Source organism: Sebastes fasciatus, chromosome 14, assembly GCF_043250625.1.
Source record: "Sebastes fasciatus isolate fSebFas1 chromosome 14, fSebFas1.pri, whole genome shotgun sequence".
NCBI lineage: Eukaryota > Metazoa > Chordata > Actinopteri > Perciformes > Sebastidae > Sebastes > Sebastes fasciatus.
In genome coordinates, this window is record NC_133808.1 from 30485254 (window position 1) to 30498718 (window position 13465).

A 13465-nucleotide genomic window follows, 5' to 3' on the forward strand; every position below is an offset into this window, starting at 1 on the left:
TAGAAGAATCTTTTGAAGATTACTCCGTAATTAAAGATTAGCTCAAGAGGAGATTTTCTCAGCTACTGATGCATTAATAATTTGGAGTATAATCAGGGTGCTATTAGCTCAGTGTTGAGTCGTCTGACAGGAAGTAGACACAGAAAACAAACTACATTTTCACTGCACACAAAGAAGCTTTATGGAGAAATCTTGGCCCCATGAAAATACTTTTCTTCGTTTTAGCCCTATCTAAATGTATTTTGCAAGTCAATAACAGGACAAATAATGCAATTCACAGTTTACACGTGTGTATTAAATACTCAATTAGTTACAAAACTTAAAAAGAAAAGAAAACATGATCTACAGGCATCCAATATATCACCAAAGAAGACATAAGAGGTCGTCCTCAAGATGAATTTGGCATCAAGTCATGGTGCATTCAGATAAATAAACTAAACATGAAAGTGAAATGGAGAAAAATCTAAACTGCCAAGTTTTCATATACACGTCTGGAAAGTTCTCAAGAAGTATGCAAAACTAAATATTTTCCAGATCTTGAATTAGGATTAAAGAATTGAGTATAATGCAGGCCTGAATGTGCAGTAAGTAACCTTACTAAGTTAAATCAATATAGTAGTATGTGTGATTTATGGGGGGGAATAAACATGTGAAGTCCAAATCACACCAATCATAGTTTAAACATGAAACATAAGTGAGATGGAAACCAAATTCATCTGTTTCAGTACCACAGAATCCATTTTTATTACATAAAATAACATTTCAGACATTTAATGTGCTGGTAAAGTGAAGGCCGTCCCTCTGTCCTCGGTGTTGCAGTGCCACTTGTGTGTAATTAGGATTTAATTCAGATATTATTTTGTTTGTTCAGTTTATTAAATATTGGCTATCTGCAAGTTAACATGTCATCATTTAATTGGACAGGTGTTTCTCTCAGATAAAAGCTTTATAAATGTTCTTTTAGCATTTTATTGGTTCACTCAGCTGTTAAATTGTAGATTTTGTAAATGCCAAATTCATTGAAATGCTAAAATATCTAGAAGTTTCACATATAAATGTGGTGGGTCCCCCTGTTTTTATGATTTTAAGGCAGTTATTATGGTGAAAATGTTGATGGTTAAAAGACATAAATATTAGCTGCCTTATCACTCAAACTGTAATTTAAATAGAGAGAAGGAATCAGGGCTGAAGATGTGAACTGAGGTGAGAACAGGGACAGAGAGCAAGGACAGATGGTGTCCTAACAAGTGACGTATGTGACACGTTCATTCTGCTATACTGTAGATGATATATAGTGTTTCCAGGAGAGACTGTTCTCACAGTTTGGGAGTGTCGGTGGGAGCCAGCGGCGCTCTGCCCCTCTGGAATCGAGGCGGTAGATCTCCGTCACTATCACCTCCTGCAGGGTCAACATCGAAGCTTCGGTTAGAAAACTCTACTGAGAACATGACAATGAAAACATGTTTTCTCTGCTGTGACACATTAAAACTACAGAGCAGCTTCACTTCTGTTTCTCCTCCACAGAGAGAAATGATTAAACAAACCGGTTGTAATACATCCAAACAACTTGAGTATATATTTACATGTGTTGTTTGTTATTAAATGTGTTATGTAAAGGTTAGAAACATTTGTCAGTTGAATATCTGAAACCATACAGCACAACATGTTTTCAAAAAAATGAACTTGCAAAGTTCAAAATGCAAAGTTATATAAGATTTTATCAGCCTCAACGTCACCGGTGTTCACCTGCAGGCTCTGATCGCTGCAGTATGTTTCCACCCCGGTCAGGGCCGGGATGACAGAAATGAGCTCGGGGCCCCAATCGAGGCCTCCGACTCCACATTTTAGTGATTTATTTTAAGGCACAATGAGCAGGATTTGTCGGTTGTGGTTTGTAAACACAACATTCAAAGTGGACCCTCCTCCGCAGCTCAACGCTCGCCAGCGGGTGAAAGCCAACCCCAGATTCACTCTCGTTTTGGAACGAGCATTGTGGCGTTTCATCTCACTATATGCATTTTATTTTTGTCTGCAATTTTCACAACTTCCTCTTGGATGCATGCTAATGGTACGTGTCCACCGGGGCGTTTTTTATCGTGAGGGGACGCGCCGCTTCCCAGCATTGGACACTTGGTGTGCTGTCCCTAGAAACAAGGCACTCGGCTCCTGATTGGTCGAACGCTTTCCCTCCATGGGCTGCTGCTCCCAGCTTTCAAACTGGAAACAGTTTGAAAGGCTCGTTTGGAAACTTTCTTCTCTTATAATCATGAAAATAGTTCACTGAAATGTGTTTCTGAAAACATTAGAGGCGAGAAATAATCCGTGCAGTTGCTGAATCTGTCTTTATTTATTAACTACAACGTTTATTTTAAAAGATTCTCTGGAGTTTCGAGAGGCGGCGAGTCGCGTCAAACTCCCGTGATTTGCATAAAGTAGACTAGCCCTCAACTTTATGCAAATGAGGAACGGCCGTCGTGACGCTCCGTCTCTCGAATCGCACCACCGCGCTACCAGAATGCATTGCATGGCTGCTTACAAAGACAATGAATGGGAAGCGTGGAAAGGACGGAGGCTGAGGACACGTACCATTACAATCAGGCACTTGGTCGCTACGTTTTTATAAAGGTTGACGCCCAGAAATGTCACCACACTTCTAGTTGGTCGGAAGTGACGATTGAGAGGGATTATTATTGCATCAGTCTAAACATTTCTTTTTTAGGAAAATCCTACTCATTCTACCTTTAATAATATAAAAAAAAACTATTACAACTAGATTGCTGGGAGCCGCCTTAAAGGAGACGTATCATGCTCATTTCCAGGTTCATACTTGTATTTTGGGTTTCTACTAGAACATGTTTACATGCTTTAATGTTAAAAAAAAAACACGTTATTTTTCGCATCCTGTCTGTCTGAATATACCTTTTGTCTGAAACATAAAAATATGATGCACCGTGGCAAAACTAGTTCAGTATATTCTAATGAACCTAGGAACATAGGAAGGGAAACCAGATCTGAACGGCTTGCTGAATCACGTTTTCTGATCAGCAGCCCACAAAAAACTGACTGGGTCGTCTTATGTCACAGTTTGTGGGTCGGTAGACACTCCAGATACCCAAATGTATGACCACAAGCACTGAAAAAGTGAGTTTTTCATGATATGTCCCCTTTAAGGTCCGTGTCCTAGATGAAATTTGCATGTAAGCATGTTCTTGTAGAAATCCAAAATACAAGTATGAACCTGAAAATGAGCATAATATAGATCCTGTTTAAGGGAAGTTCTGGATTCATGTTTTGCAGATTCTAGACGTGTGTAGCCGTCTGCTGCAGACATGTGATTGCCATATTACTGTATCGGCCTCCTACAGTACGTCTGAGCCGAAGCTGCGTTACTACAGTCTGTGATAGATTTGACCTACTGCTGCAACCCAAACCCGACTCTGAACACCGTCCAAGCTATGAAATGTGATCCTCCGCCTGTGATTGGGCCAGGGCTAGTACTGGGATGGTAGGAAGGCAGGCGGGGGGTGGGGGACAAATAAGCAGACAGACAGCCAAAGGGTGGGCACACTGGATTAATACCGTGGTACTGCATTATTTTTTGAACATACCATAGATTTCCATCTCTAATCCAAATCAGATAAGAACACAGCAGCTGCCTGACCGACCTCCACACTGCTCTGCACGCTACAGTATCGAACCCCCACACACACAAGTACATTTACTCAACTTTACCTAAGTACAAATTCAAGCTACTTGAGTATTCCCATTTTATACAACCGTATACTTCTACTCCACTAAATCTCAGAGGTTAATATCGTACTTTTTACTTCACTACATTTATCTGAAAGCTTTAGTTACTTATCAGATCACAGTTTTTCATCTCCAGATGTGTTGATTTTGAATGTTTGTGACACATTCAGAGTGTATATATAATATATATAATATTAACACAAATTTGTTTTAACGCCACAAATTTCTTTAACATATTAACGCAACTTACGATTTTTAAGGTTGTAGCACGCTCAAGCAAACCTGATGAATCCATCGGTACCAACCATGTCATACCAGCTTGTCGCGAAGGAGGTTAAAAACGCTCCAAACGTACGCTAAATGTTGGCGAGGAAAAACTGTCATGGTCATATTCAAAGGGGTCCCTTGACCTCTGACCTCCAGATCAGTGAATGTAAATGGGTTCTATGGGTACCCACGAGTCTCCCCTTTACAGACATGCCCACTTTATGATAATCACATGCAGTTTGGAGCAAGTCATAGTCAAGTCAGCACACTGACACACTTTTTATGCTAAATGCAGTACCTGTGAGGGTTTCTGGATCAATATCTGTCATTGTTTTGTGTTGTTAATTGATTTACAATAATAAATATATACATACATTTTGCATAAAGCAGCATATCTGTCCACTCCCATGTTGATAAGAGGATTAAATACTTGACAAATCTCCCTTTAAGGTACATTTTGAACAGATAAAAAATGTGAGATTAATTAGATATAGATAGATAGATAGATAGATACTGGCAATTTAATCTATAATAATTCATAATATTTTTTAAACTGATCATGTGTTTGTAATTGTAATATCTAAATCTGCAAAGTAAATATAAAAATAAATGAAGTGGAGTAAAAAAATACATTAATTCCCTCTGAAATGTAGCGGAACAGGAAATATTCCAAATGAAATTAAGTAAAAAATGTACCTAAAATGTACTTGAATAAATGTACTTAGCAACTTTCCACCATTGCATTTGCCATATTGTTGTAAAAATATTCATATTAACGCCCAGCCCTATACTGCGTCTCACTATAAAGCCGGGTTAGTAAGAATTGTGCACTGCAAGCCGCCCATGCACACACACAGCGCCCCCCGATGCCCAGGTGAGGTACTTACATGTAGCTTAAGGTGTGACCCAGTGTGTGTTAGCTCCAGCACCCTGCACCCTCTACCTCAAATAATTCCCCTCACTGCCATAATCCGTTAAGGAGCCCGCCACATCGGCAAAGTCCTCCAGGACCAGGCTGGTGGAGTCCTCACCAGTGGGCAGCTCGGGGTCTGACGCCCAGGGGGGCTGATAACGCTCACGCTGGGGGGCCGGGGGTTCATCCAGGGCGGCGTTCCTTGGTCCCTGCAGGTGGGGTTGAAACTGGGCCGGATCGGACATCTGGTAGGCCGGCGCCGGGTCTTCGCCCTGCTGTTGCTGCTCCTTGCCGATCCCGCCGTCACTGCCGCTGCCGCTGCCGCTTCCACCCTCGCTGCCCTGCATGGAGGGGGCCAGCACGTGGTAGAGGCTCGGCAGGCGGATGTCCAGCAGCACGCCGCTCTTGATGTAGAGCTTGTCGTTGAGGTTGTAGAGCTTCTCGGCGATGTCGTAGCCCAGCATGACGGAGAAGACGCGGGCGATGTAGCGGTTCTTCGAGATCAGCAAATAGAGGCGCCGGCGACGCCACGAGATGTAGCGGGAGTCTTCCTCTGCAGTCATGGTCACCTGGGGAGGAGGAATGAAACGCCTGAATATTAAAGTGTTAAAGGTTGTGGACTTTTTTGACCACTAGTAGCAAATGTGATGATTTGATACATTTCTTCACAATTTATAATAATAATAATATAGTAATAATATCTTTAGGCTGTAGTTCTGATCAAAAATACATTATTTGAATACATCATCATACATCAATAGGCCATTTTTCACTATTTTCTGACATTTCATCGACAAAACGATGAATCAGTGAATCCAGAAAATAAACAGCAGATTGATTGATAATGATAATAATCATTAGTTGCAGCTCTACTTCTATTTGTGCACCTCGTCGGTCAAAATACCCAGCACACCCCTCCTGTTTAAAACCCTGTTCAGCACTGGAGACAAACCCTTGAATGTCCAACATGACCTCGAAGCCTCACCTCTAATTTAAAGGGATAGCTGTAAGTTTAAGTGTACACTATATTTTGAATATTTTCAGCACTTTACCTTGCCGTCAGACAGCCCTTTCTGACAGGAAACTGAAGCCGTTATATTCATCCATGCTCTCGCCAAAGCCACCAGACTCCATTGAAAAAAACTGTAATTTTACCTCACAGAACGCAGGAGTTTCTGGTCTACCGCTGCCTCGATCGGTTTGTTTGTTTGTGTTATTGTGTGACTTTGGTGAATCCGAACTAACCCTTTAAAACACCAAAGTCACACAATAACACAAACTAACTAACCGATCGTGGCAGCGACTCCTGTGATCTGTGAGGTAAAATTACTGTTTTTGTCAAAGGAGTCTGGTGGCTTTGAAGAGAGCATAGATAACGGCTTCAGATCCCTGTCAGTAAGGGCTGTCTGACAGTGATGTAAAGCGGTGAACATATTCTAAATATGTCGTACACTTAAACTGATATTGATTCTTTTCGGTGTCTAAAATCTGTTTTTCTGCTGCCCTCGTCCACAGCAGTATGTCGCTTTGCTCCCGTGCTGGTACTCCTGTCTGTTTCTCCAAACTCCATCTACTGTAGGTAATACACTGACTATGGAGAAGTAGCTCTGTGAAACACCAGAACTATCCCTTTAAATTAACTAAAGCAACAGGATATGTGAAAGACAAGAAGACAACTGCTTTGTTCAGCTTATCAGTCAGATGCTGAGTCCGATAGAAGCGGTAAACAAAAGACAACTTGATATCCACGTCTTGGCTTTCTTGTCCCAACTCCTTCAATGGTGTCACTTAATTTAACATTTTACTGCCAGACAGACACAAATGAACCGCGTGTATATACCTGGAACTTTCCGTCCTCGTTTGGTCTGAGCGACTCCCACTCTGGGGAGTCGAGGAACTGGTGGCGGTGGATGTAATGAAGGAACTGGCCCTCCAGAGACACGTTGATCCTAAAAGAGAAAGGACACAAGGTTTAAAAAGAGAGACGCGGATTAGGACGTGATAATGAGACATGGAGGTCACTTTGTCAAGGAAATGTTAGCATGAATATCTCTGCCGGGGCAGCTATAGACAGACTGAAGACTTAGTTAAACAATACCAGTGGTGGAAAGTAACTAAGTACATTTACTCAAGTACTTAAGTACAATTTTGACATAATTGTGCTTTACTTTCTACTTCTACTCCACTACGTCTCAGAGGGAATAGTGTACTTTTTACTTCACTACATTTATTTGACACACATACTGATATACTTATATGATATGTTGCAGTACTATAGTACTAATCTACCCAGTAATACACAAAGTATTTAACATTGACAACATTAAAATGCTCTTACATGGTTTTGTTAGTGATGAAAACAGAATAATATAATATTTAATAATAATAATAATAATAATAATAACAATAACACTTTAAAAGGAGCAGTTCTAAATAATGAGTACTTTTACTTTTGATACTTTAAGTACATTTTGCTGATAATACTTTGGTACTTTTACTTGTAATGGAGTATTTTTAGACAGTGGTATTTCTTTTTTTTTTTACAAACTGATTATATTACAATATCTGTTAAGCTTGCAATATTTGAAATAAACCACACACCCCAAAATAATGTAAAAAAATATATAAATACTACTTCTATTAATAAAAATAATAACACAGGTGATAATGACAGTAGTAACAATCCACTACACCAACAGCAGCAAAAAATATAACGTAATCAAATACTAGTTTTAATAAAATAGTAATAGTTTTTGTAATAATAAACATATCAGACGAACACAATTAAATAATGCATTGGAAACTATGTAATAAAATAAATAAATAAATAATAATAGTAAAAATAATAATAAATAATAAAAAAAAATTATAATAAAAAGGAAGAAAAGAAATAAAGAAATGAAAGAAAACCAATTTATGAGACGAGCTAGGAGCTTTCCCAGTCTGTAATTTGAGTTAGGCGGCTGTCATAGTACTGTTGTATTTCTACTCAAGTAAAGGATCTGAGTACTTCTTCCACTACTCGTACATACATGGAACATCTTTCAGATAAATTGATAATACCACGTTTCTTCTTCTGCCAGGACTCTTTCAGAAATCATAGTTTAAAACATCGGGACATTCCTTCCTCAGAAGGAAGCTTTATTTCTTTTAAAAGAGAATAACTTCCGCAGAGTGAGATAATCCAGCACACTAAACATCAAAACCTTCATTGGATTACATCAAAAGTTTCTGTTTTATCTTTACTCCAATGTGAGTTGAATGTTGTCACGTCAGCGCTGCAAACGATCTGCTTCATGTCAATCAGCTGACATCTACTGAGAGAAATGGAAGTCTCCTCCAGGAAATTATTCTTTAAAACAAAACTGTTCCCTTCCTTTGTCATCTAGGACAGCAGCTCAATGTAAAGTACTTACAAAGGATAAAACAATGACATTTAATTAAAAGTCTAATTACAAGTCACTATAAATCAGTGGTGGAAGAAGTACTCAGGTCTTTTAGTAAAAGTGTAAAAATACTCTGTTACCAGTAAAAGTTCTACATTTAAAGTAAAAGTATAACGATATTGACGTATATTTACACCCCTATCTATTGGTGCATTCATTTGCTTTGACCATATTTTCCCATATTGTTACTGCTCACTGTGTATAGCCAAACATCAGCCTCTTTACAGAGTAGAAACCACTGATTTAACCAAGAATCTTTCTTTACACAAAAACTTTAAGGAAAAGTACAAAAGTATTTGCATCAAATTATACTTAACGTACAAAAAATAAAAGTACTCATCATGCAGAATGGTCCCATTTCAGAATAATAGATATATTATATTATAATTATTAATGCTTTAATGTGTTCATCACTTTAATGTTGCAGCTGGTAAAGGTGGAGATCATTTTAATTATTATATTTCTGGGTGTGAATGTGTTGTGAATTTCCTTCAGGGGATCAATAAAGCTTTATCTTAATCAATAATATTACATTATAGTTTATTTGTTGATTATATTTTATATTATTAATCTGAATCTGTAAAGTAGCTCAAATTAGGCAGTAGGGAGTAAAACGTACAATATTTGCCTCTGAGATGTAGCAGAGTAGAAATAGCAATAAAATAATAAAAGTACTCATTATGCAGAATGGCCCATTTCACAATAATATGTATATTATATTTTAATTATTAATGCTTTAATGTGTTCATCACTTTAATGTGGCAGCTGGTAAAGGTGGAGATAATTTAAATTATTATATTTCTGGGTGTGAATGTGTTTTGAATTTTCCTTCCGGGGATCAATAAAGTTTTATCTTAATCAATAATTTGTTGATTATATTTTGTATTCTTAATCTGAATCTGTAATAAGTAGGAAGTAAAACGTACAATATTTGCCTCTGAGATGTAGCGGAGTAGAAGTAGCAATAACATGTAAATACTCAAGTAAAGTACAAGTACCTCGAAATTGTTCTTAAGTACAGTGCTTAGGTAAATGGACTGACTTTCCTCCACTGCTATAAGCTGATAGAGGGAATGTAAAATACAGATGTACATCATAAATAGGGAGACACTGATAGTGTTTGTACACTATATAGAGCCTATATTTATGGCTGAATCTTTATTTAGACTCTTCACAACAATGGGTGTTAATTAACAGCTGTTTTTGTGTTGTAGTATTAATTACCCTGTATGGTACTTCACTCTGTCGGGTCGGGGTTTCCACTGGGGAGCCCCGTGCTAAAAATGTCCCTGTACTCCTCGTACTGTACTTCATGGCACGTACTCTATATGAACAAAAGCTTGTGGACAGCTGTGTCTTTGGGTCTGGGGATGCTTCTCTGGTTTGGGGCCCTTAGTTCCACCTAAGGGAACTCTTGAGTGGCCAACATTTAATCTACGATGATGAATTTAAGAGTCCCAAAAGTACAGAGCTTTCATTTAACCAGCTGGCAGAGTGCAGACGGGACGGCACACCGCTGAGTCACGGACAGAAATACTCTGTTTACAACATTTCTCTTGTTAGACTCCAGGACGGTGAAATCTAACGCAGCTCCACTTTGAGGATGTTTGGACGAAGAGGATACGTTTCCTGTGACGATTACACGCTGCCAACAGCATGAAAGAGTCCGAAATAGGAATCCAGTTCTGTAGTAGTCGGTTAGAACAGGAGAGTACTTTAAAACAACGAGGAGAAAGGAGGAATTTAAACTAATAGATACTACAGTACATATCTGTGGTACAAATGAGTGAACACCTTTTGTTTTAGACTTAACTTCAGTGACACTAGAACCTGCTTACATCTGTACAATAATGTACACAACTGTCTTGAAATACATACTAAATGGGCTTTTAGTGTTCAGTTTTTGTTGAGAGTCTTAAAAAAGTGTTGGTCAGTGGTTCAAAGTGCAATTTTGAGGAACTTGTACTTTGGCTGAGTATTTCCATTAACTGCTACTTCAACTTCACTACACTTCAGAGGGAACTAATGTACTTTTTGTTTCTCTACATTTATCTGACAGTCGGATTAGGACTTTACATACAAAATATAATATCATCTTGTTAATAGGATGCATGAAGAAAACTGAGTATTTTGGTAAAATTTGCTTTACCATCACCATCTGACATATTCATACTAATGTAATAATAATTTATAATATAAAAACATTCTCAAAGTGGCGTTTCTGCAACTTAAAGTTACTACGAGGAACTTTAATTGTGTGTTGATTGTGGCGGCCCCAGTGGACAAAAGCGTGAATGTTTCCGAGCACCAGAGTCCCTTTAGAAAACCTCTCATTTTACTGCAGCAGGGTCTGACAGTCTTCCCCGCTCAGTCTTGGTTCTAGTTCTCCCGTGCCTCCCAAACCTAACTCAGTAGTTATGTTGCCGAAGCCTAACCAAGTCGATCTTTACCTAAACCTAATTAAGGAGTTAGTTGCCTAATCCTAACCAGGTCGATCTTTACTAAGTAGTTTTGTTGCCTAAACCTAACCAAGTTGATTTTTTCTAAAACATAACTAAGTAGTTTTGTTGCCTAAACCTAACCGAATTGATTTTTTCTTAAACTTAACTAAGTAGTTGGTTGCCTAAACCTAACCAAGTCGATCTTTACTAAGTAGTTTTGTTGCCTAAACCTAACCAAGTCAATCTTGTCTTAAGCCTAACCAAGTAGTTAGTTGCCTAAACCTAACCAAGTCAATCTTTTCCTAAACCTAACTAAATAGTTAGTTGCCTAATCCTAACTAAGTTATCTTTACTAAGTAGTTTTGTTGCCTAATCCTAACCAAGTCAATATTTTCCTAAACCTAACCAAGTCGATCTTTTCCAAAACCTAACCAAGTAGTTTTGTTGCCAAACTTAACCAAGTCGATCTTTTCCTAAACCTATCTAAGTTGTTTTATATCCTAAAGCAAAGGAAGTTGTTTCCTGTGAAGACGGAAGTTTATTTTGAAAAGACTGTATGTATGCATGTAACGAGCAGAAATTCACACGTCTTGTTGGACATTCGTAGAAAAACAAACAAAAAAGGAGGAATAACTTTTTCGTAAGATATACGAACCGTTGCATGAGAAAACGTTGAAGTTTGTTACTTCAAAGATGATGATATTGTATGTGAGATGTTGTGTTTACAGGTTGTTTCCGCTGCCTCCAAACGAAAAACCTAAAAGTATTTCTACATTGTGGTATTGCTACTTTTACTATTAAGTGTGTTGTGGAGACAGTTGTGTGGCGGTTTGCATGATGTAGTACAGGTGTGTAGATGTACTCGCACACACTCCCCACCTCCCAGACAGCAGAAAGGAGAGCCGGTCGATAGGCGTCTTGCCCTCCACGGCGTACGTCTCTCCCGCCTTCACCTCCACCACCTTGTTCTCGAAGGCGCCCGCGATCTCCTTGAACACGTGGACGGGCACGCCCAGCGGCAGGTACACTGCCTGGTAGAGCGAGGTCAGCTCCTCGCTGCGTATGCCCTCCTGGTGCAGCCGGTACAGCAGGTGGCAGATCTGAACCACGCAGGCCAGCACCAGGAGCAGGTTCCAGGTGAAGACGTCCAGGCCGCACATGGTCATCCAGCCCCACAGGGCGAGGCACCCGAAGGCCGGAGTCAGGAAGCCGAAGATGAAGAGGCACCCGTAGGCCCCGCTGCCCCCCATGTAGCCCAGGAACAGCATGGTGTTGCCCAGATGGTAGATGGCTCCCTCCGTGTTGTTGGTCCAGCCATCGCAGAGCGGAGGGAAGAACAAGCTGTCCAGCAGAGTCGAGTTATCACTGCTCATGTTTGTCTCCAAATGACAAGAAGAGGCAACACAAAGACTTCTTATCCAACGGGGCTATTTCTGTCCCATCAACATGGACGACGGGATGTTTTGTTTGATTTAAAAATAAACAGAAGAATGTCAGAAGTTTTGTTCCCTTGGCATGTGGTGGAAAATCCTTCAATGTGAAGAAGTTCTCACGGCTCTATTTGTTATAGAAACACAGCTGGAATCTTCTTCTTCTCTCATTATGCGTCCCTTCCTCTCCTCTTCCTGTAGCCTTTCTGTCTGTTTCTCTCACCCCACCGGCCTGCTCTGTAGAGCCAACAGCTGGAAGAGACGGGGATAAGGGAGGGTGGGCGTTGATCGAGCCCTAGAAGGATAACCATGTTTGGAATTGAAACCCAAGGAGGAAAGAGTGGTGGACAGAAAGCAGGCCTGCTACTTAACATAACAGAACGAGAGAGAGAGAGAGAGAGAGAGAGAGAGAGAGAGAGGCAGGAAACGGGAGGGAGGACAGGGACTATAACTAATATCTATGAGAGTGTCACACACATTTAAAGAAAAGTCCCAACACAGTTCTTCCTTCACTCAAACTCTGAGTCCAGATCACTCTCAGGAGAGCAGCTCAGCTGGTGAATATTTAGAGACACTGAAATAAGTAGGATGACGGCGCAGGTCAGATTTCAGGTATAAACACCCTCCACCGCCATGCACCCACCGTCACCTCCACCGCCACCGCCTCACATATCCGGCTCTCCTCTCAACCACGAGGACTCACAGCTCACCAAATTCCTCTGCTCCGCTTTATTTAATCCTGTTTTTTTATTAGCGCAAGACAATAAACTAACATAATAAGTAGTAATATTAGGCTAAATGTATATTAAGCTATTAAGTTATGGCCTTATCCAGCAGCCAAAGAGCCTGTATTTACACAAAGAAGAACCGGTATTCTTCCTGTAACCATTTAAGTCAAGTTTATTTGTAAAGTTGACTTTACAAATAAAGTGAACAGCGAGTAAAATATCAACAAAAGCAACAAAACAGGTTGCAATGGAAAAATAAAAAGCGATATTATAATATGTGCAAAATCTGAAATACAATAAAACTTGTAAGAGCAATTTACAAAAATAAAAATTTATAAAATACTAAAACATTAAAACAGGAATAATAATATTCAGGAGGAAAATAGATTTAATGAGCTGTGTGATATGGAACAAATGAAAAGTGAGACAGATTTTCTTCTGTAACGTCTTGGTATTTTAAGCACTAATTAACTTTATTAATTGAATGATC

General features: G+C 39.4%; 1 protein-coding gene across 3 annotated transcripts; it reads right to left on the reverse strand.

The window, feature by feature from the left end:
• Nucleotides 1-156: 156 nt before the first annotated feature.
• Nucleotides 157-12949, reverse strand: popdc2 (popeye domain cAMP effector 2). Of its 3 annotated transcripts, none has more exons than XR_012596970.1 (4): nt 11697-12949; nt 6771-6879; nt 4905-5499; nt 157-1399 (listed from the first exon to the last, which is right to left on the reverse strand). XR_012596970.1 is itself a non-coding variant. In XM_074657825.1 (4 exons), exons 1-4 carry the CDS (start codon nt 12188-12190, stop codon nt 1317-1319), a joined length of 1137 nt encoding a protein of 378 aa, XP_074513926.1. In that variant the 5' UTR covers nt 12191-12949; the 3' UTR covers nt 157-1316. The 3 variants fall into 3 exon arrangements, 2 of the variants coding, with proteins under 2 accessions (XP_074513926.1, XP_074513925.1); XM_074657825.1 differs by having other exon boundaries at nt 5049-5499; XM_074657824.1 differs by having other exon boundaries at nt 4980-5499.
• Nucleotides 12950-13465: the final 516 nt, after the last annotated feature.

Coding starts and splice junctions, on each gene's coding strand:
- popdc2 (XM_074657824.1), bottom strand. CDS start 12,190: ATGAGCAGTGATAACTCGACTCTGCTGGACAGCTTGTTCTTCCCTCCG. Junction 6,880..11,696: donor TCCTTTCTGCTGTCTGGGAG/GTGGGGAGTGTG, acceptor TTTCTCTTTTAG/GATCAACGTGTCTCTGGAGG. Junction 5,500..6,770: donor ACGAGGACGGAAAGTTCCAG/GTATATACACGC, acceptor CCTCCTCCCCAG/GTGACCATGACTGCAGAGGA.